At 40.7% G+C, this 24,545-nt stretch overlaps 3 protein-coding genes across 9 annotated transcripts in view; 2 read left to right on the forward strand and 1 right to left on the reverse strand.

The window, feature by feature from the left end:
* Nha2 (Na[+]/H[+] hydrogen antiporter 2) overlaps nt 1-24,545 on the reverse strand; it is a 164,356-nt gene that overhangs the window by 75,967 nt on the left and 63,844 nt on the right. The gene's annotated exons all lie outside the window — the stretch shown is intronic.
* The window catches only part of klg (klingon), a 67,360-nt gene that overhangs the window by 8,962 nt on the left and 33,853 nt on the right, over nt 1-24,545 (forward strand). Inside the window, exon 2 of the mRNA XM_064696164.1 lies at nt 2,056-2,552. Within this exon, the coding sequence (XP_064552234.1) occupies nt 2,381-2,552 (172 nt within the window). The 5' untranslated portion in view covers nt 2,056-2,380. The remainder of the gene's footprint in view (nt 1-2,055; nt 2,553-24,545) is intronic.
* Nucleotides 7,958-9,105, forward strand: LOC135438045 (very long chain fatty acid elongase F). Its single transcript, XM_064696169.1, has 2 exons — nt 7,958-8,473; nt 8,540-9,105. The coding sequence occupies exons 1-2, from the start codon at nt 8,075-8,077 to the stop codon at nt 9,005-9,007; spliced, it is 867 nt and encodes a 288-aa protein (XP_064552239.1). The 5' UTR covers nt 7,958-8,074; the 3' UTR covers nt 9,008-9,105.

The following is a 24,545-nucleotide window of genomic DNA, read 5'->3' on the forward strand; positions in this document are numbered from 1 at the left end:
ACTGCGGCGGATTAAAAAATAAAAATCATCTATTTGAATCGAATCTGCACCAGGCTCTTGCGAATACCGAAGCTGCGAAGTGGCGGCAGTAGCGTTTGTTGTTTTGTTGCTCAGTTTCTACGGCACTTGTTTGCCATTTGTTTGTCTAGTTTACAATGCAATTAACCCATTTTAAAGTTTCGCTTGTCGACCACAGAAACTAACTGACAAAAGACGTGGCTTCTCCTTTCCGTTGGTTTTGTTTCGTTTTCATTCACGTCCCACTGGCGCTCAGCGCCTGCTGACAGAAAATCTGTTTAACAGTGAAACCAGCTAAAACTAATTGCGCAAGCAACTTGTAGCTTGAAATTATACCGCAAAGTGCAATTTATACGGCCAACAGCCACAGATACAAATAGCCCGCAGGACACAGTTTTCTGAAAGCGAAAGTCGCAATTAGTTAAGGTTAGATATCAAATGGATAGCGCAAAAATTAGGAACGGTGAAGTCGCACGTAAAATTTGACTGCGGAGAACCGGACAGAATTCAACAGCGAAAGAAGCCACAAATAGGCTACCAAATTATTTAGAGAGCATTTATTCCAAGGTAAAGAAAAAGCAGGATCTTGCTTGAAAGTAACCGACGCTCTGCTATAAATAAAAAGTCTGAAGGCCGAGCACCCATAAAACTGATAACCATGGCCAACAACAACATCGACTAATGCTGTACCAGCCAAGGTGGCTGCAAAATGACAATGGACAATGGCTATGGCCATCATCTCCCGTTTCGTTGTTTATTTATGACTCTTTACCGCCTACATGATAAGGGCTTTTTGGTAGCATAGGCCAAAGCATATAAAACTGTTATCTTTCTGTTGACTCCACTTCTGCAAAATACTTGGAATAATTTTGAGTAATTACATGGCCAGCGCATAAATGTTACAGCACCTACCACCTACGAAGCCTCAAGTCGATTGTGCAGCGTACAAAATGGATACAAATATTTTATTGCTCCTCCAGGACATGCGGCGAAGCAACGGGAAGGCGCTAGGGTGCACTGCGCAGGGCGCTTCCTGATACCAAGCCGTCGACCCAGCACTGGCTGCCCATGGCAATAATGAATACGATAGATAATTATACATGGCGTACTCTCAAACACGCATACAACGTACGTCAGAAGCGCAGTGACTTTAATGGGTTTCGTGCGCGCCCTTGTTGTGGCTAAACCGAGTGAATGGACGAGTGTAAAAGTGAACTAGCCGCGTTCCCCGACTGCTTTTTCTTCCTCACGGAAGTAGTATCGGCTGCATGGGTTAATCTAAATTTATAACTTGATTTTTATGAGCAGCCGCGTCTTGCCTCCAACGAACAAAACAAAAAAAATTGTATAGCTATAAAGCACTTTTTTTGTGGCCTCTTTGGCACTTGAGTTTTGCCCTGCATGGAAGTGATAATGAAATAATTTTGAACTTTTCAGCTAACTTGTTTTTCTTTGGCACTCCCTCAGGCCACACATGCACTCGGTCCAGCTCGGTCCTTCTGCTGGCCTATTACGAAAAATAAACTCATTAAATTATGCAAAACTTTGCCTTTAAATATGACAGCGGGTAGATCAGAATAGAAGCGTGCTAAGAGGTGCCCATTTGTATATGTATGTGTATGTGTTTATGTGTGCACATGCAAGAGTATGTCCTTAAGAGCAATTCGTTATTTGGCTATGAGCTTTGCGTTGAAGTTCAGTTTACTTTGGCCCCCGTCTCCGTCAGGTACTTTAAGGCTTTTCTCGTTAATTTCGTAAAATATGGGATTTTCATACTTGTACATGAAAACTTCTGGTCAAGGGGAAATTAAGACAACATTAAAGCTTTCGTTTTCTTAAATAATTGTACTTTGTGGTAAAATTTTCTGTGCCAACTTTTTGTTTGTTAATGCAACTTGTTAAAGTTGAGCTGAGTACTGAAAACTGAGTATATCAAAATTGTATAAGCTCTGATTTAATAGACCAACCCATTTATATACTATTTATATAAATATAGTTTACTAATAATATTTTAAAAATGTACACTCTTTTGTTTAGAAAGCGTCAAGGACAATTGAACGCAATAAAATCTGGCAAAGGAAAAGTGAACGTATGCAATACAGAAAAAGCTTGCTAATTAGCTGGAAAAGCAAAGAGCGCTTTTGAAAACACATAAAATAAAAATAAAATTGAGCAGAAGCGGTGGAATTTGATGGAAAGTATGTAAGCTTCTAATAAATTAAAACTTAAAGCGAGCACGAAACAGCGCATTGTATTTCACATACCATATCAATTACGGGAGACATCTCGCGCCGCACAAGAGAACACTTCAACCAATTTTAAAACAAAGGGTGCGTATACGTAGCACGGGATACGTAAAACAATGAAAATAATTTCGCGTAGCATACGCCCCAGGAGCGGTGCGACTTCCTCAGCGTGCAGTCGTCCCCGCAATTACGCGCCGCTGAAAATGAATTGTCCCATTTTGATTGTAATTAGCCTAGGATGTCTGCTATCCGCCCTCTGCTACGCCGATGCCGCCACTTCAAATCGAGGTAAGTGATTCGCAGTTAGTTGCAAGCAATGTCAGACATAGTTGTAGGTATCATTTATATATATGTATATATATACAATTTATATATATTTACATATTTAAATATATATATTGCCAAGCCGGCGAACAAAGGCAGCTCCAAGCCACTAAAAGCATGAGCCCGCAGGCATTTTAATGCTTTACTATGGGAAGGGAACTGATGGGTGCTCTCCTCCAGTCCTTATGCATTTAACGTGTACGAGTACATAACCCTATTTATATCTATAATATTTCTCCCTCCACATTTAGTGTACTAGGGTACCTTTACCTTTAAAATGAGTAAAGAGGACCTTAAGGTAATACAAACATAACGATTGAATTTGTGATCTCTACAAGCCTCCAAGTTGGCTGGAAGTTTCATATTGATCGGTCATGCTTTAAAGTTATATTTTTTTTTTTGAAAAGGATAATTTAAGCCGGAATACTGGGTATTCGGCAAGAGGAATTACTACTTGTTTTATTTGCCGCAGCATTCAACCTATGTAGCATTTATGATTTTACATAAAAGAAAATAGTTTGCAAAAAATATGCGAAACGCGCTTTATACAACAATCCCGACCCTATTTAAATGCCAATGTAACGCTGTATAAATCCGGTCGCCGAGGGCCTTGAGCACGTTGCAGTGTTTAATGTTAAGCCCTAATCGCCAAAGCCGGACCGCAACGCTGGAATTGCGTGAGCACGAAAAATTAAAAGTTCGCTAAAGTAAACAAACTACAGATGCTGCGTTTATCTGATAGTTAATCCGCAGCGCATGCTGTTGTTGCTACTGGCGCTCGCCCCATAATACCTTTACAAAGAGTGCACAAATTCAAGCATCACAGATCTGGATGCAGATACGTATATACGAAGGGCTGGAGACCAACAAATGTCCAAAAAAAATTTGCCTGCCAGATGCGTCTTCCCAGTCCCAAGGCGGAACAGCTGCCTAAATGCGATGAACTTTCAATTTGAAAGTTTCCAAAGGCAGGCCGGCAGGCGAATTGCAAATTTCAGATCTGTGGCCAAGAGCAGCGAGGTAACAGGGTACATTGCACAAATAGTTGGCTTATCTTGGCGCAAGTTTATCTTGGGCAGAGCGCAATTCATTGTTTGCTATTGGGCGTCGACTTTGCTTTTCTTCTATTAGGCAATGAAAAACAAGAAATAAATTGAAAGATCAGGTGTGTCGTTGGACTTTGCTCGACTTAAAGCATTAAATCTGTGCAGCGCTTGGCATGGAATCACATGCACAGCTAACCTACCTATAAAAACAAATTCACATGCCAGGCCAATATTTTTTCTTAGCAACTTTTACAAACCAACCAATCGATAAATTTAAGAGCCCAACATTTGTCTCCATTATCGCAAAAATCCAAGGCAAGCGCGCGCACAAAAAATGTGAAAACTGCGAAGCGCATAAAAGGGCCATCGATGCGTGGCGCACCGTGGAATTGCCAACGTTTCTGTCGACCTGGAGGCGGGGCGGGGCGGGGCGTGTGTGTAACAATGGCACTGAAAAGGCGTGTACACTGAGAAAAAAAAACAAAAAAAGAAAACAACGCAACAACAAAGCACACAACAATAACAGCAGCACAGACGCACAAAGTGAGCAGCAGTTAAGGTATATCACAGGTGGGAATGTGCTTTTGTCACTGATCATAAATTTTTGAACTAGCTTTGTGAGTGTCATACCCATTCCCCGCTGCGTTGCTGTTTTCGGCGCTTTTGTTTTGGCTGCAAAGGACAAGGCAATAAAACGTAGCCATTGACATCGACATATAGAAGGACGTACGATTCACAACCAGCCAAGCAAAGGACGGACGGCAAATTGGCGGCATCGCCTTGGGTGGGCGTACTACTGCGTCGTTGACAAATGTTTATTGAGTAGCCAAAACCATTAGCTGAAAACTCTTTATAGCACAACAGTCCGGCACTACAAGAGAATCGTGCAACATTAACTTTGCTTGACCCATTTTACAAGTGATATCGTCGTCCTGCGATAAAAACAGCAGCTGTCGCCTACTAAGAAATCTGTTGCACTACACTTCCCATTCGGTTGTCCTTAAAGGAAGCACATTAACTCACATCAAGTCACATTTCATAAACTGACTACAGTTTTTCATAAATGTACTCTAATAGCGTAAATAAAACAGCATCAAGAACACACGTAGCCAGCAAAAGCTTTCCACCCGAAGGCTTTCTTTTGCACCAACAACAACAAATACAAATACGTCTACCCCCGCCCCTTGTGCCGTATATCTGCATATCTAGCAGTTTTGTTTGGCATTTTTAGTGATTTCACTTAAATTTTCATAACAAAACATGAAGAGTGCGTGCATGCAGCTCGGCTAAGCTGAGCACGATGTACAACAACACTATATGAGATTGAATAGAAGTCGAGGTAGAGGGTAAAGCAGCATGTTCTAGCTGTCATATACACACACACACACACACATATACATATTTTTTGAACAGATTTTTTACAGATTTCCTCACAGAGCGGAGTGCTGCGAAAACCGCATTTTATATGTTTTGCTTTGTAGAATTTTTCATAGGTTTAGTTTTGCCGTACGCACGCCCATCTAGCGTACAGACATTACACTCCCAACACACACATTCCACACACACACTCACTACAAACATGTTAGCATAGCAACGAGCGCATAGACCAGATCCAGATTCAGATTCAGATCCAGGCAACAACAAGGGACCGAGCAAACTGCATGACATGTTGTACGTGTTTGTATGCAGTCGCCTCGCTACCGACGTCGCTGCTACCTCTGCCGACGCCGATGCCGACGCCGACGCCTTCTTGCCATCTGTTCGCGCGCTCATCTGTCCAACTGTTGGATCCGCCCCGCTGTGGTTGTAGTATTATATTTGCGAATCCCTATGGGTATGTTGGCAGCAATAAATTTTCATCAGTCCTCCTCTGTGCAACGAACGGCAAAGCTATTTTTCCTACTTCACGCCGGCCGCGCCTCATCTCCATTAACTACAACACCGCCCAGCACAGCACTCTGGCTGACTAGGCTGCCTTGCTGGGGCTGGGGCTGGGTCTGCGCTGCTGCTGGGTAACAAATCTCGGGCTCAGCTGGCAAGTTTTGTTGGCTGTGTTGTGGTTTTTTCGAATACGTTTTGATTGTTTGTCATATTTTTACGAAATCGTTTCTATTACTGCCTTTTTGTTTCTTTGGTTTGCTCTTATGGCTGTCACCCTAAAAGGGGACATGGCTTTATAGAACAACCAACATGAGGCGAATTTACGTGTGTCCTTCGCTTGGCTTTAACGGAATAAGGCCGATTGATTTGAAGTTCCGCGTAACTACGCACACTTGTACGATATCTCTGTGTTTGTATTAACGCATTCGTATATAAAAATGCAATAGCGCAATCAAAAATAAAGAAAAATTATAATAAAATATCCGCGAGGAAATAGAAATAAATATCCTATTACCAGGGGATTTACTTTGACAGCCCAAGAATGATTGATATACAGAACTGAGACTGGACTCACATTTATGCAGACTAATATTAACACTGCCCGTTGATGGGTGATAACTAAGCCGACAAGTAAAAAAGGGTATACTGAAAAAAAAATGTATTCAAGAATGATCTGCTAGGATATTCACTGTGTATATGCGAACCAGATTGGTCTCAAGATTCAGTCTATAAAAACTTGAAACATAAGCATTAATTTTTTTTATGTACATATACTTTGTGGCCTACTAGAGTCCAAATGGTTTCCTAAAATTTTACCAATAAAAGCAAATATTCACATATTTAAATACTAAATAGTAAAGGGGACCCTGGGGAGAATTTGAAGTCACGCGGTCGGGCCTCTGGCATTCAGTCATTGCAATAAAAATTGCGTTTGCGACAGGTAATCGAACTTAAAAAGTTAGGTTTAATGTAAGGTACACATACGCCGGTCATACAGTCCCCAGATATAGAGAGCTGATTAGAAAATCAGATACGATTGCTAAAAACAGAGTTATTTAAAAGCAATTAACTTATTACAGTTTCCAGTTGCATTGCTAAGTGTGACAGTGAAAATATGGTGAAGGCAATACATTTATAAGAGAGATCTACTCGAGTAAATCAAATCTGGAAATACCGCATAGACAGGCAACATTTTAGGTCAACAATCAGAGTTGAACATTCCAAAGTTTAAAAAATTAAATAATGGAAACCAGATAATTAAATTCATCTTTTCAATGCATCCAAAGAGGCTGCCACAGAAATAGGCACAAGTACTAAAAGAATTGGTTTATTTACATGGAATGTTTGCGGCACGTCACGAAAGCTTCCTGTTGAATTTCCCTTCATTTCCTGCCGAAAGAGATTATTATTTTCATTCAGTGAACCATGATTACCAGCAGACACACACACATAGAAAATGTCTCGGTAAGACACGTTCGCATTGACAGTATATTTGCTTTGGGCCCGCTGTTTACTTTCTATATGTATGTGTCACGTTCATTAACGCATCATTTGTAGAACAGAACTCAAGGTTGTAGACTTGGTCCTTGGCGAATCCAACCCAACACCTGACCATATCCTTGAAGCAGGTCACGGCCTTCTCGCGCCATATGCTTTGTGTAACTGAATCGACATCGTCGTTGCCATCATCGTAGTCGTCTCGTATATTTGCATACTTCCGGCGAACGGCAAAATGATTACCATTATTATTTTTCTTGTTTGCTGTGGCCATAAACGTCGGCATTATGGTTATTACGCTACCAGCGGCCCTTTACATTGCCGACGAGCTGTTCCCGAGTCCAAGCCCAATCCAACTGCGAGCAGGCTAGATGGAAATGGCCGCCAACAGTCATGCGGTTATAGCTTATTTGTGTAAATGAGCTGCAGCCCGTTTATTGTCATATTCCGCAGCTGCGAACAAAATGCAAATGATGGTTTTTAGCCAACTCGAAGGTACTGACTCAAGTTCGTGCAAGACGCCAGTGCAGACAAGGTCGTGGCTGACCCTATGAGAGCGTCTAGAATGGCCGTTGTTATATCGCAAGATTCCGTTAATAGCCTTTCAATTTGTGCGAAAGTAGTTAAAATCATTATCTCGCGGTCGGGTAACGGGCATTAACCGAAAGTCAAATAAAATCTCAACCGTTGCTTGTTTCAGCAAAACAATATAAATAAATACCTTCCAGAACGTGAAACGTCATAGTTTGTCGTCATAGTTGTCATTGTTGGTCGCCGTGGCCAATGCCACTCGCATACATCACATTCCACTGCAGGCAATGCTGCCGACGCTTTGCATAGGTCAATTGGGCGAGCTTAACGCTTCTCATTTAGCGGTCATTACCATATCAAGCGCTGGACAGAGGTATATTGTGGTCGGACACTTCAACACGTGGGCATGTTAGTGTTTATTGCTCAGATGAATACTGACTTTCGCAGTGTGCAAACGCTGACGCCTATTTTGAAAATTCGAACAGGAGCAAAAGGGAAGCCAGAATCCTGTGACAGTGTTAGGGAGTTAAAATGGCACCTAATGTTGTAGCTTTTGTGTACTATACGGTGCGAGATCTGTACGAACAGCACAAAGATCCACGCGTTGCGCATTTACCGCTCACTGGCAATTTGTGGAGTGTGGCTTTCATTATCGTCGTCTATTTGGCATTTGTACTACATTTTGGGCCCAAATGGATGGAAAAGCGGCGACCCTTCGAGCTCAAACTTGTGATGCAGCTATATAACGTTATTCAAGTTGTGGCAAATTCAATCATTTTTGTCTACGGGGTTTACTTCACTTTATTCCAACCTGAGTTCAGCTTTATCTGCCAGCCTGTCGAACATCTCAATAATTCGCCGCAAATGATGCATCTGCTCTATGCCTCTTACGGCTACTATATTCTCAAATATCTAGATCTCCTTGATACTGTAAGTGACACAAGCAGAAGCTAAAGCAGAACGTCTCTGAATTATCTAACTCACATTTTATTTCAGGTCTTCATAGTATTGCGCAAGAAGAACTCCCAGGTGAGCTTTCTACATGTATATCACCACGCTGGCATGGTCTTCGGTGTATCGATCTATATGACCTTCTTAGCGGGCTCGCATTGCACCATGCTTGGCTTGATCAACCTTCTGGTGCACTCTGTTATGTACGCCTACTACTTTGCCACCTCACTGGGGGCCTTGAAACAGATGCTTTGGTGGAAGCGGCATATCACGCAGCTGCAGCTGGTTCAGTTCGGCTATTTATCACTGCACTTTTTACTTGTGATCGTTCGCAATCCTTGTCAATTTCCTGTCTTCATCGCTTTTATCGGCTTCATTCAGAATATCTTCATGTTTGCCTTATTCTTTGACTTCTATTACAAAAACTACGTACGCAAAGCTCGTCAGCAACGGCTACAAGAAACGTCAACGGACGGAGTAACTGGGTCAAATTTAAAGGCGAAACTAAGTTGAGTTACACAACAAGGAATAGAAGCTTATGATTTAAGTTCTATGTGTATGTAAATTGAGAAATATGAATAAACATTTCGACTGACCTTGCCAAACACTAAGCTTACACTGTTTTTGTGTTACTCATCAGCTCTCGACTCTCTAGGTATATTATAGATTTTAAGTCGATATACACAACCATTCAACAACCACATTTCAGCATGGTAAACATGGATGAATACTTGTACAGTTCATGAATAAGTTGTTTTTCCACTGTGTTTGATTGTTCTGCTTTAGGTTTGTTCGTGCCTTTATCAAATACATTAAAACTTTTCTAATAATAAAGTTCTAGCACAAACGAAGCGTAAATATTGAGAACGGAAGCTCAAAAGATATGTTCGGTTGTTGTGCAAAAACCAACGACAATGTGTCTAGCATATTTAACAGCATCTATAGAGTTCAGGATCATAAAATTGTGCTAACAAAATGTGTTTGTTGCAATTCATATTAAATGATTTTATAATCGACTTATTTGACATCAATACATTTTATATTTAATAGTTTTAGTTTCATTGCTTCATTAGTTTTTTCTGTACGCCTTCTTTCGGGCGATTTTATCGCTGGAAATTCGTTGTCACCATTTTCTCGGCTGTAATTTGTTTCAATGAAGACAGTTAAGTTTTTCTCGTTTCTCCTTAAAGTCAGTGATTCGAATGCTTTTTGTTTTGAATGATTTAAACTTTCTTTAAAGGTGTGGCTGTGTGCTTATCGGTCGATTTAGAAACCAGCTAAACTCACTCCTAAGAAATTTTGTTAATTTGTACTTACATGAAAACGTAATTAAGTGCAATTTAAAATCTGTGACAAGCCTCGCACGTACAAACATCGTGCAGCAGCTAAATAATTTACAAATAAATCAAAGTAATTAACTTCCCGCCGCGGTTCGAAGCGTCATGCAACAGGTCACGGGGTCAGTCGGTAGCGTCGAATACAGCTAAAGAAACTGAAACACGCATACGTTGAAACTTATCTCTATACAATAATTGGCACAGGCATGAAACGGCCAGGTGCGACTAACTCAAAGCCACCTTTGTGTTGGTCGAATAATCCAACCCAATTAGTATTGAGGTTGGGCTGAACAGACATAAACCCAAACAAGTATACAAATCAAACGACTGAACATTAATAATGTACCATCAACTAATGCACTGCTAATGCCAGACGAGTTGACGCCCTCACAGATACCCTGACTGTTGTGAATGCTCGGCGACTTTTTGTTTGACTTTGACAAAGTTTCAACCTGCCAAGCGACGAAGCAACTTGCGCCACTTACTGGTTGCGCACTTGGCTAGAGTCGAGTAGTCCATACTTCATTGAACTTTGAACAAGTCACCTACCGCTGCCTGGCTGCCAGGTCGCACTCGCCTTCAGTTTTTCTGTGCTGCAGGATAAAGTTTTTTAGAGCACCACACGACACACACCGCCTTCATAAATCAATACAGTTTAATTTTTGTGCGTCGTTTCATTCCATTTGGCTACTCGTTTCAAGTGCTTCTACAGTGTAACTTACCTCGCAAGGCAATTTCAATTGGCTTCAGAAGGACTCTACTAACTTTGCTCATAGCCATCGTACTGAGCAAAAATACTATGAATTTAGCTAAGAGGATTAAGTGTGGCTCCAAGCTTTTAGCAAGAGTTTTGCAATAAGTAAATCATCGAGCTAAGACTTATTACTCTAAAAGAGATTGTGAGCGTTATATTTCGTCTAAAATATAGATGTTGGACTAGTGTTTGCTTAGGATGTCTAAAAATTATTAGCAGTTCTTGGATTCGTTTTATTTGCTGACATCTTGTGTTTATTTTTATTAATGCGAAGCATTAACTACGTTAATAACATTAGCACATTCTTTTCCTAGAAGAAACAGATGCCTACATCGTATATTGTACTTATGCTTTAATAGTATTAAGTAAGATGCCTTTGTATGCTATTGGCATTCTTTATTCCGACTAACAAAACACCAGATCGTATGATAAATGTTACAAACTTCATAAAATAACCAAGAATTAAATTCGAAAAATAAAATGTAAATGCACAGAACCACAAATATTTCTCTGCAGAGTGCAAGTGTAATAAATTTTGTAAACGGCGGATGCAGCAGCTGCAACCAGAAACTAAAGCAAGCAACAACCGGCATGGTATTGGGGACACTCTTTCATACAGTGCACCCATTGCTTAAATTCACTGGGACTAGGCCACCAACTACCCGAAAATGTCAATGTGCTTCACATGGTGCTTGCGCAAAGCAACGCAAAAATTTTTGCCGCACGTTCACACACACAAAATGCAGTAAACATAAACTAAAAGCTGACTGCCTGCCACACCAACAAGTAGCAGACCACACCCGCAACAACCAAGCTGCAGCCGCCCATCCAACAGAAAACAGTTGGTGCTAATAACTTAGTTTTTTTGTAAGCCACGCGACTGTGGGTTAGTTCAAAACTTTCTAACCAGAGCCTGGCGCACTCTTCGTTTAAGGCCAAGAGTTATGCAAGTTTTTCCGTTTATTTGTCTTCTGAAACTTTTGGAAATTTCGATTCAACCAAAATATAAATTAAAAACTAAATCAAAAGGTGAGCACTATTCAGTTGAGAGCTGCTGACTTTGACATACTCTGTTCGCCTTTTATCTGTGACTCTAGATTTTTGGATTTCGCTTAATTATGGTGCAGATGCATGAAATACTAAAATCGAACTTTCTATAAGCGGCCCCACGGTATCAGACAGCTTCGTTTGCTTACAGTCTTTTTTATAAAGCTATACTTGACAACCAACTACTCAACCAGAGTAACCACTAATGGTAAGCAAGTGTTACTTCCAGGTCATACATTAAGTGGAAAGGTTTGAGAACGATTTGACCCGCCAGCTTCCGGTCTTTTAATTTCTTTTTTTGCGTAATTTATTTTTTAATAATTCACACGCCCGCGCGTAAATTTGGACAGAAAATTAAAAACACGGGACAGAACGGAGAAATTGGGAGCGACAGAGAGGAAAGTAAAAGGATTGCTCTGACAGCCCTACTAATTGCTTTGTTTTACTCGTGACTCTAATTAAAAAATGTACTTTACGACTTTTTCACGCCGCTGCTGTCAAGCAGGAGACGCTGTTGTAATGACAGACACCCGGACAACCGGAAGACCGGTACGTACGGACCAACAAAATCGGGCTTGTGAAAAGCACAACATGCTGCTCGGTATTTCACGATGCCGAGTGAATGCGAAAGGCGGCCACTTAAATATGAAAATGACCAGAAACATTGCTTACTCGTTCTGAATTCGCCTTCCTGAACCTTCTGTTAACGTGAGACCTTTGAGCACTAGTATTATCTGTCTTTTCTAACTTCATGTTCTTATTATAAGCTACAATCTGGTGGCTTTGTCCAAAAAACATTGACTGGGCATCCTCTCAAAATGTGTAGCCCAACGTTGTATCCGCATTTTGTTCATCATTTAGATGACGATAATAAGAGTCTAGACAAGGATCAGATGCCTAACCTAGGTACACGTTTTGTTGCCAACCGCACAATATATGAAATGCTCTAAAGGTATTCAAGTAAGAAGCGAGAAAAACGCAAATTGCGTGAGATTTGATGTTTGTAATTTAATTAGCGTTTTCCCAAAGGCATATACTGTGCGTACCTAAGCTGGAAATTCTTAAAGTTGTACGCAGGCACGGACGGATGGACGGATCCCATAAGTTAGTACTCACGTAACTCAAAAAAGATTACTACAACATGTTGGTAGTTGGCTCAAAATGCAACCCAACCCTACTTTACCTGAAATTCAGTTTTTCCTGAGTGGTGGAGTGATAATGTATATAAACAACTAGCGACAACCGGACAAGGGGATAACAATTTTGTATAATTCCAGTCCACAAGATTTCTAAAGGCGACCCCTGAATATTGGGATTTGTGCAGGCTGTCGTTTCGAGCATTTCACATCGATTAGTTTGTTTCTCAATTTGGGCCCAGCCGGTGGAGAGGTCAACGTTTGTCTGATTGGAAAGTTTAGTTAGACATGTGCTAGTTGGAGCGTGGCCACAGGTACATTTTGTGTTTGTATATGCTGTGTATCTCTGTGTGGTCTGTGTCCAGATTGGAAAAGTTTTATGCTGCGGCCACATTCAGTATTTATATTAATTTTTTTTACAAAAGTTGAGTTAGTCCAAGGCTTTTACAGTTTTCCTTACAGAAGCAATTTAAAACTGCATATTGTACACATTCTTTACAAAAAATTCAAAGAATTAAGATTAATTCAACAAAATCCAAAATAATAAATCTTATAAATGGACACATAAATTAAATAGACTTACTTAAAGAATATTATTAAATTATAAGCAATATAATATAATTTTTATCTAAAAACAATTTACCCATTTTATGTGTTCAATTAATAAAAATACCACACATTTATTTGACAGCATTATGGTACTTCTACAAAATTAAAATTAATACGAGAACTGGTTTCTATTCCTGCACCAGGCAGAAGGAAGCATCTTCGAGGTACCATATTCACATGAATTTGGACCAAATATAATGTTGCCAGGTTCAGATGCCAAATTGATCTGGATGCCAAACCATGAGGAAAGAGACAAGCCTCGTGAAAATAGGATGAGATTTGACCGAGCTATGGAGGTGGGAAGTTTTGACCTATGTCCATACAGGATATTTGAGGGTACCATATTCACATGAATTTGGACCAGATATAATGTTGCCAGGTTTAGATGCCAAATTGATCTGGATGCCAAACCATGAGGAAAGAGACAAGCCTCGTGAAATTGGATGCGATTTGACCGAGCTATGGGGGTGGGAAGTTTTGACCTATGTCCGTATAGGATATTTGAGGGTACCATATTCACATGAATTTGGACCACATATAATGTTGCCAGGTTTAGATGCCAAATTGATCTGGATGCCAAACCATTAGGAAAGAGACAAGGCTCGTGAAAATCTGATGAGATTTGACCGAGCTATGGAGGTGGGAAGTTTTGACCTATGTCCATACAGGATATTTGAGGGTACCATATTCACATGAATTTGGACCAGATATAATGTTGCCAGGTTTAGATGCCAAATTGATCTGGATGCCAAACCATGAGGAAAGAGCCAAGCCTCGTGAAAATCGGATGAGATTTGACCGAGTTATGGGGGTGGGAAATTTTGACCTATGTCTGTATAGGATATTTGAGGGTACCATTTACGCATGAACTTGGACCATATACAATGTTGCCAGATTTAGATGCCAAATTGATCTGTATGCCAAACCATGAAGAAAGAGCCAAGCCTCGTGAAAATCGGATGAGATTTGACCGAGTTATGGGGGTGGGAAGTTTTGACCTATGTCTGTAAATGATATTTGAGGGTACCATATTCACATGAATTTGGACCAAATATAATGTTGCCAGGTTCAGATGCCTAATTGATCTGGATGCCAAACCATGAGGAAAGAGACAAGCCTCGTGAAAATAGGATGAGATTTGACCGAGTTATGGGGGTGGGAAATTTTGACCTATGTCTGTATAGGATATTTGAGGGTACCATTTACGCATGAACTTGGACCATATATAATGTTGCCAGATTTAGATGCCAAATTGATCTGTATGCCAAACCATGAAGAAAGAGCCAAGCCTCGTGAAAATCGGATGAGATTTGACCGAGCTATGGGGGTGGGAAATTTTGACCTATGTCTGTATAGGATATTTGAGGGTACCATTTACGCATGAACTTGGACCATATATAATGTTGCCAGATTTAGATGCCAAATTGATCTGTATGCCAAACCATGAAGAAAGAGCCAAGCCTCGTGAAAATCGGATGAGATTTGACCGAGCTATGGGGGTGGGAAGTTTTGACCTATGTCTGTATAGGATTTTTGTTGGTACCATATTCACATGAATTTGGACCAAATATAATGTTGCCAGGTTTAGATGCCAAATTGATCTGGATGCCAAACCATTAGGAAAGAGACAAGGCTCGTGAAAATCTGATGAGATTTGACCGAGCTATGGAGGTGGGAAGTTTTGACCTATGTCCATACAGGATATTTGAGGGTACCATATTCACATGAATTTGGACCAGATATAATGTTGCCAGGTTTAGATGCCAAATTGATCTGGATGCCAAACCATGAGGAAAGAGCCAAGCCTCGTGAAAATCGGATGAGATTTGACCGAGTTATTGGGGTGGGAAGTTTTGACCTATGTCTGTATAGGATATTTGAGGGTACCATATTCACATGAATTCGGACCAGAAATAATGTTGCCAGGTTTAGATGCCAAGTTGATCTGGATGCCAAACCATGAGGAAAGAGACAAGCCTCGTGAAATTGGATGCGATTTGACCGAGCTATGGGGGTGGGAAGTTTTGACCTATGTCTGTATAGGATATTTGAGGGTACCATATTCACATGAATTTGGACCATATATAATGTTGCCAGATTTAGATGCCAAATTGATCTGGATGCCAAACCATGAAGAAAGAGCCAAGCCTCGTGAAAATCGGATGAGATTTGACCGAGTTATGGGGGTGGGAAGTTTTGACCTATGTCTGTAAATGATATTTGAGGGTACCATATTCACATGAATTTGGACCAAATATAATGTTGCCAGGTTCAGATGCCTAATTGATCTGGATGCCAAACCATGAGGAAAGAGACAAGCCTCGTGAAAATAGGATGAGATTTGACCGAGTTATGGGGGTGGGAAATTTTGACCTATGTCTGTATAGGATATTTGAGGGTACCATTTACGCATGAACTTGGACCATATATAATGTTGCCAGATTTAGATGCCAAATTGATCTGTATGCCAAACCATGAAGAAAGAGCCAAGCCTCGTGAAAATCGGATGAGATTTGACCGAGCTATGGGGGTGGGAAGTTTTGACCTATGTCTGTATAGGATTTTTGTTGGTACCATATTCACATGAATTTGGACCAAATATAATGTTGCCAGGTTTAGATGCCAAATTGATCTGGATGCCAAACCATTAGGAAAGAGACAAGGCTCGTGAAAATCTGATGAGATTTGACCGAGCTATGGAGGTGGGAAGTTTTGACCTATGTCCGTATAGGATATTTGAGGGTACCATATTCACATGAATTTGGACCACATATAATGTTGCCAGGTTTAGATGCCAAATTGATCTGGATGCCAAACCATTAGGAAAGAGACAAGGCTCGTGAAAATCTGATGAGATTTGACCGAGCTATGGAGGTGGGAAGTTTTGACCTATGTCCGTATAGGATATTTGAGGGTACCATATTCACATGAATTTGGACCACATATAATGTTGCCAGGTTTAGATGCCAAATTGATCTGGATGCCAAACCATGAAGAAATAGCCAAGCCTCGTGAAAGTCAGATGTAATTTGACCAAGTTATGGGTGTGGGAACTTTTGACCTGTGTCTGTATAGGATATTTGAGGGTACCTTTTACGAATGAATTTGGACCAGAAATAATGTCGCCAGATTCAGATGCCAAATTGATCTGGATGCCAAACCATGAGGAAAGAGACAAGCCTCGTGAAAATAGAATGAGATTTGACCGAGTTATGGGGGTGGGAAGTTTTGACCTATGTCCATACAGGATATTTGAGGGTACCATATTCACATGAATTTGGACCAGATATAATGTTGCCAGGTTTAGATGCCAAATTGATCTGGATGCCAAACCATGAGGAAAGAGCCAAGCCTCGTGAAAATCGGATGAGATTTGACCGAGTTATTGGGGTGGGAAGTTTTGACCTATGTCTGTATAGGATATTTGAGGGTACCATATTCACATGAATTCGGACCAGAAATAATGTTGCCAGGTTTAGATGCCAAGTTGATCTGGATGCCAAACCATGAGGAAAGAGACAAGCCTCGTGAAATTGGATGCGATTTGACCGAGCTATGGGGGTGGGAAGTTTTGACCTATGTCTGTATAGGATATTTGAGGGTACCATATTCACATGAATTTGGACCATATATAATGTTGCCAGATTTAGATGCCAAATTGATCTGGATGCCAAACCATGAAGAAAGAGCCAAGCCTCGTGAAAATCGGATGAGATTTGACCGAGTTATGGGGGTGGGAAGTTTTGACCTATGTCTGTAAATGATATTTGAGGGTACCATATTCACATGAATTTGGACCAAATATAATGTTGCCAGGTTCAGATGCCTAATTGATCTGGATGCCAAACCATGAGGAAAGAGACAAGCCTCGTGAAAATAGGATGAGATTTGACCGAGTTATGGGGGTGGGAAATTTTGACCTATGTCTGTATAGGATATTTGAGGGTACCATTTACGCATGAACTTGGACCATATATAATGTTGCCAGATTTAGATGCCAAATTGATCTGTATGCCAAACCATGAAGAAAGAGCCAAGCCTCGTGAAAATCGGATGAGATTTGACCGAGCTATGGGGGTGGGAAGTTTTGACCTATGTCTGTATAGGATTTTTGTTGGTACCATATTCACATGAATTTGGACCAAATATAATGTTGCCAGGTTTAGATGCCAAATTGATCTGGATGCCAAACCATTAGGAAAGAGACAAGGCTCGTGAAAATCTGATGAGATTTGACCGAGCTATGGAGGTGGGAAGTTTTGACCTATGTCCGTATAGGATATTTGAGGGTACCATATTCACATGAATTTGGACCACATATAATGTTGCCAGGTTTAGATGCCAAATTGATCTGGATGCCAAACCATTAGGAAAGAGACAAGGCTCGTGAAAATCTGATGAGATTTGACCGAGCTATGGAGGTGGGAAGTTTTGACCTATGTCCGTATAGGATATTTGAGGGTACCATATTCACATGAATTCGGACCAGAAATAATGTTGCCAGGTTTAGATGCCAAGTTGATCTGGATGCCAAACCATGAGGAAAGAGACAAGCCTCGTGAAATTGGATGCGATTTGACCGAGCTATGGGGGTGGGAAGTTTTGACCTATGTCTGTATAGGATATTTGAGGGTACCATATTCACATGAATTTGGACCATATATAATGTTGCCAGATTTAGATGCCAAATTGATCTGGATGCCAAACCATGAAGAAAGAGCCAAGCCTCGTGAAAATCGGATGAGATTTGACCGAGTTATGGGGGTGGGAAGTTTTGACCTATGTCTGTAAATGATATTTGAGGGTACCATATTCACATGAATTTGGACCAAATATAATGTTGCCAGGTTCAGATGCCTAATTGATCTGGATGCCAAACCATGAGGAAAGAGACAAGCCTCGTGAAAATAGGATGAGATTTGACCGAGTTATGGGGGTGGGAAATTTTGACCTATGTCTGTATAGGATATTTGAGGGTACCATTTACGCATGAACTTGGACCATATATAATGTTGCCAGATTTAGATGCCAAATTGATCTGTATGCCAAACCATGAAGAAAGAGCCAAGCCTCGTGAAAATCGGATGAGATTTGACCGAGCTATGGGGGTGGGAAGTTTTGACCTATGTCTGTATAGGATTTTTGTTGGTACCATATTCACATGAATTTGGACCAAATATAATGTTGCCAGGTTTAGATGCCAAATTGATCTGGATGCCAAACCATTAGGAAAGAGACAAGGCTCGTGAAAATCTGATGAGATTTGACCGAGCTATGGAGGTGGGAAGTTTTGACCTATGTCCGTATAGGATATTTGAGGGTACCATATTCACATGAATTTGGACCACATATAATGTTGCCAGGTTTAGATGCCAAATTGATCTGGATGCCAAACCATTAGGAAAGAGACAAGGCTCGTGAAAATCTGATGAGATTTGACCGAGCTATGGAGGTGGGAAGTTTTGACCTATGTCCGTATAGGATATTTGAGGGTACCATTTTTACATGAATTTTGACCACATATAAAGTTGCCAGATTTAGATGTACAATTGATCTAGAGGCCAAACCATGAAAAAAGAGCCAAGGCTCGTGAAAATCTGATGAGATTTGGCCGAGTTATGGAGGTGGGAAATTTCGACTTATGTCTGTATAGGATTTTTGTTGGTACCATATTCACATGAATTTGGACCAAATATAATGTTGCCATGTTTAGATGCCAAATTGATCTGGATGCCAAACCATTAGGAAAGAGACAAGGCTCGTGAAAATCTGATGAGATTTGACCGAGCTATGGAGGTGGGAAGTTTTGACCTATGTCCGTATAGGATATTTGAGGGTACCATATTCACATGAATTTGGACCACATATAATGTTGCCAGGTTTAGATGCCAAATTGATCTGGATGCCAAACCATGAAGAAATAGCCAAGCCTCGTGAAAGTCAGATGTAATTTGACCAAGTTATGGGTGTGGGAACTTTTGACCTGTGTCTGTATAGGATATTTGAGGGTACCTTTTACGAATGAATTTGGACCAGAAATAATGTCGCCAGATTCAGATGCCAAATTGATCTGGATGCCAAACCATGAGGAAAGAGCCAAGCCTCGTGAAAATCGGATGAGATTTGACCGAGTTATTGGGGTGGGAAGTTTTGACCTATGTCTGTATAGGATATTTGAGGGTACCATATTCACATGAATTCGGACCAGAAATAATGTTGCCAGGTTTAGATGATAAGTTGATCTGGATGCCAAACCATGAGGAAAGAGACAAGCCTCGTGAAATTGGATGCGATTTGACCGAGCTATGGGGGTGGGAAGTTTTGACCTATGTCTGTATAGGATATTTGAGGGTACCATATTCACATGAATTTGGACCATATATAATGTTGCCAGATTTAGATGCCAAATTGATCTGGATGCCAAACCATGAAGAAAGAGCCAAGCCTCGTGAAAATCGGATGAGATTTGACCGAGTTATGGGGGTGGGAAGTTTTGACCTATGTCTGTAAATGATATTTGAGGGTACCATTTACGCATGAACTTGGACCATATATAATGTTGCCAGATTTAGATGCCAAATTGATCTGTATGCCAAACCATGAAGAAAGAGCCAAGCCTCGTGAAAATCGGATGAGATTTGACCGAGCTATGGGGGTGGGAAGTTTTGACCTATGTCTGTATAGGATTTTTGTTGGTACCATATTCACATGAATTTGGACCAAATATAATGTTGCCAGGTTTAGATGCCAAATTGATCTGGATGCCAAACCATTAGGAAAGAGACAAGGCTCGTGAAAATCTGATGAGATTTGACCGAGCTATGGAGGTGGGAAGTTTTGACCTATGTCTGTATAGGATATTTGAGGGTACCATTTACGCATGAACTTGGACCATATATAATGTTGCCAGATTTAGATGCCAAATTGATCTGTATGCCAAACCATGAAGAAAGAGCCAAGCCTCGTGAAAATCGGATGAGATTTGACCGAGCTATGGGGGTGGGAAGTTTTGACCTATGTCTGTATAGGATTTTTGTTGGTACCATATTCACATGAATTTGGACCAAATATAATGTTGCCAGGTTTAGATGCCAAATTGATCTGGATGCCAAACCATTAGGAAAGAGACAAGGCTCGTGAAAATCTGATGAGATTTGACCGAGCTATGGAGGTGGGAAGTTTTGACCTATGTCCGTATAGGATATTTGAGGGTACCATATTCACATGAATTTGGACCACATATAATGTTGCCAGGTTTAGATGCCAAATTGATCAGGATGCCAAACCATTAGGAAAGAGACAAGGCTCGTGAAAATCTGATGAGATTTGACCGAGCTATGGAGGTGGGAAGTTTTGACCTATGTCCGTATAGGATATTTGAGGGTACCATTTTTACATGAATTTTGACCACATATAAAGTTGCCAGATTTAGATGTACAATTGATCTAGAGGCCAAACCATGAAAAAAGAGCCAAGGCTCGTGAAAATCTGATGAGATTTGGCCGAGTTATGGAGGTGGGAAATTTCGACTTATGTCTGTATAGGATTTTTGTTGGTACCATATTCACATGAATTTGGACCAAATATAATGTTGCCATGTTTAGATGCCAAATTGATCTGGATGCCAAACCATTAGGAAAGAGACAAGGCTCGTGAAAATCTGATGAGATTTGACCGAGCTATGGAGGTGGGAAGTTTTGACCTATGTCCGTATAGGATATTTGAGGGTACCATATTCACATGAATTTGGACCACATATAATGTTGCCAGGTTTAGATGCCAAATTGATCTGGATGCCAAACCATGAAGAAATAGCCAAGCCTCGTGAAAGTCAGATGTAATTTGACCAAGTTATGGGTGTGGGAACTTTTGACCTGTGTCCGTATAGGATATTTGAGGGTACCTTTTACGAATGAATTTGGACCAGAAATAATGTCGCCAGATTCAGATGCCAAATTGATCTGGATGCCAAACCATGAGGAAAGAGACAAGCCTCGTGAAAATAGAATGAGATTTGACCGAGTTATGGGGGTGGGAAGTTTTGACCTATGTCCATACAGGATATTTGAGGGTACCATATTCACATGAATTTGGACCAGATATAATGTTGCCAGGTTTAGATGCCAAATTGATCTGGATGCCAAACCATGAGGAAAGAGCCAAGCCTCGTGAAAATCGGATGAGATTTGACCGAGTTATTGGGGTGGGAAGTTTTGACCTATGTCTGTATAGGATATTTGAGGGTACCATATTCACATGAATTCGGACCAGAAATAATGTTGCCAGGTTTAGATGCCAAATTGATCTGGATGCCAAACCATGAGGAAAGAGACAAGCCTCGTGAAATTGGATGCGATTTGACCGAGCTATGGGGGTGGGAAGTTTTGACCTATGTCTGTATAGGATATTTGAGGGTACCATATTCACATGAATTTGGACCACATATAATGTTGCCAGGTTTAGATGCCAAATTGATCTGGATGCCAAACCATTAGGAAAGAGACAAGGCTCGTGAAAATCTGATGAGATTTGACCGAGCTATGGAGGTGGGAAGTTTTGACCTATGTCCGTATAGGATATTTGAGGGTACCATTTTTACATGAATTTTGACCACATATAAAGTTGCCAGATTTAGATGTACAATTGATCTAGAGGCCAAACCATGAAAAAAGAGCCAAGGCTCGTGAAAATCTGATGAGATTTGGCCGAGTTATGGAGGTGGGAAATTTCGACTTATGTCTGTATAGGATTTTTGTTGGTACCATATTCACATGAATTTGGACCAAATATAATGTTGCCATGTTTAGATGCCAAATTGATCTGGATGCCAAACCATTAGGAAAGAGACAAGGCTCGTGAAAATCTGATGAGATTTGACCGAGCTATGGAGGTGGGAAGTTTTGACCTATGTCTGTATAGGATTTTTGTTGGTACCATATTCACATGAATTTGGACCAAATATAATGTTGCCAGGTTTAGATGCCAAATTGATCTGGATGCCAAACCATTAGGAAAGAGACAAGGCTCGTGAAAATCTGATGAGATTTGACCGAGCTATGGAGGTGGGAAGTTTTGACCTATGTCCGTATAGGATATTTGAGGGTACCATATTCACATGAATTTGGACCACATATAATGTTGCCAGGTTTAGATGCCAAATTGATCTGGATGCCAAACCATGAAGAAATAGCCAAGCCTCGTGAAAGTCAGATGTAATTTGACCAAGTTATGGGTGTGGGAACTTTTGACCTGTGTCCGTATAGGATATTTGAGGGTACCTTTTACGAATGAATTTGGACCAGAAATAATGTCGCCAGATTCAGATGCCAAATTGATCTGGATGCCAAACCATGAGGAAAGAGCCAAGCCTCGTGAAAATCGGATGAGATTTGACCGAGTTATTGGGGTGGGAAGTTTTGACCTATGTCTGTATAGGATATTTGAGGGTACCATATTCACATGAATTCGGACCAGAAATAATGTTGCCAGGTTTAGATGATAAGTTGATCTGGATGCCAAACCATGAGGAAAGAGACAAGCCTCGTGAAATTGGATGCGATTTGACCGAGCTATGGGGGTGGGAAGTTTTGACCTATGTCTGTATAGGATATTTGAGGGTACCATATTCACATGAATTTGGACCATATATAATGTTGCCAGATTTAGATGCCAAATTGATCTGGATGCCAAACCATGAAGAAAGAGCCAAGCCTCGTGAAAATCGGATGAGATTTGACCGAGTTATGGGGGTGGGAAGTTTTGACCTATGTCTGTAAATGATATTTGAGGGTACCATTTACGCATGAACTTGGACCATATATAATGTTGCCAGATTTAGATGCCAAATTGATCTGTATGCCAAACCATGAAGAAAGAGCCAAGCCTCGTGAAAATCGGATGAGATTTGACCGAGCTATGGGGGTGGGAAGTTTTGACCTATGTCTGTATAGGATTTTTGTTGGTACCATATTCACATGAATTTGGACCAAATATAATGTTGCCAGGTTTAGATGCCAAATTGATCTGGATGCCAAACCATTAGGAAAGAGACAAGGCTCGTGAAAATCTGATGAGATTTGACCGAGCTATGGAGGTGGGAAGTTTTGACCTATGTCTGTATAGGATATTTGAGGGTACCATTTACGCATGAACTTGGACCATATATAATGTTGCCAGATTTAGATGCCAAATTGATCTGTATGCCAAACCATGAAGAAAGAGCCAAGCCTCGTGAAAATCGGATGAGATTTGACCGAGCTATGGGGGTGGGAAGTTTTGACCTATGTCTGTATAGGATTTTTGTTGGTACCATATTCACATGAATTTGGACCAAATATAATGTTGCCAGGTTTAGATGCCAAATTGATCTGGATGCCAAACCATTAGGAAAGAGACAAGGCTCGTGAAAATCTGATGAGATTTGACCGAGCTATGGAGGTGGGAAGTTTTGACCTATGTCCGTATAGGATATTTGAGGGTACCATATTCACATGAATTTGGACCACATATAATGTTGCCAGGTTTAGATGCCAAATTGATCAGGATGCCAAACCATTAGGAAAGAGACAAGGCTCGTGAAAATCTGATGAGATTTGACCGAGCTATGGAGGTGGGAAGTTTTGACCTATGTCCGTATAGGATATTTGAGGGTACCATTTTTACATGAATTTTGACCACATATAAAGTTGCCAGATTTAGATGTACAATTGATCTAGAGGCCAAACCATGAAAAAAGAGCCAAGGCTCGTGAAAATCTGATGAGATTTGGCCGAGTTATGGAGGTGGGAAATTTCGACTTATGTCTGTATAGGATTTTTGTTGGTACCATATTCACATGAATTTGGACCAAATATAATGTTGCCATGTTTAGATGCCAAATTGATCTGGATGCCAAACCATTAGGAAAGAGACAAGGCTCGTGAAAATCTGATGAGATTTGACCGAGCTATGGAGGTGGGAAGTTTTGACCTATGTCCGTATAGGATATTTGAGGGTACCATATTCACATGAATTTGGACCACATATAATGTTGCCAGGTTTAGATGCCAAATTGATCTGGATGCCAAACCATGAAGAAATAGCCAAGCCTCGTGAAAGTCAGATGTAATTTGACCAAGTTATGGGTGTGGGAACTTTTGACCTGTGTCCGTATAGGATATTTGAGGGTA

This window comes from Drosophila montana, unplaced genomic scaffold, assembly GCF_035044405.1.
Source record: "Drosophila montana isolate Dmon_TW-CO22-7 unplaced genomic scaffold, ASM3504440v1 contig_3835_1, whole genome shotgun sequence".
Classification (NCBI taxonomy): domain Eukaryota; kingdom Metazoa; phylum Arthropoda; class Insecta; order Diptera; family Drosophilidae; genus Drosophila; species Drosophila montana.

Coding starts and splice junctions, on each gene's coding strand:
- LOC135438045 (XM_064696169.1), top strand. CDS start 8,075: ATGGCACCTAATGTTGTAGCTTTTGTGTACTATACGGTGCGAGATCTG. Junction 8,474..8,539: donor ATCTAGATCTCCTTGATACT/GTAAGTGACACA, acceptor ATTTTATTTCAG/GTCTTCATAGTATTGCGCAA.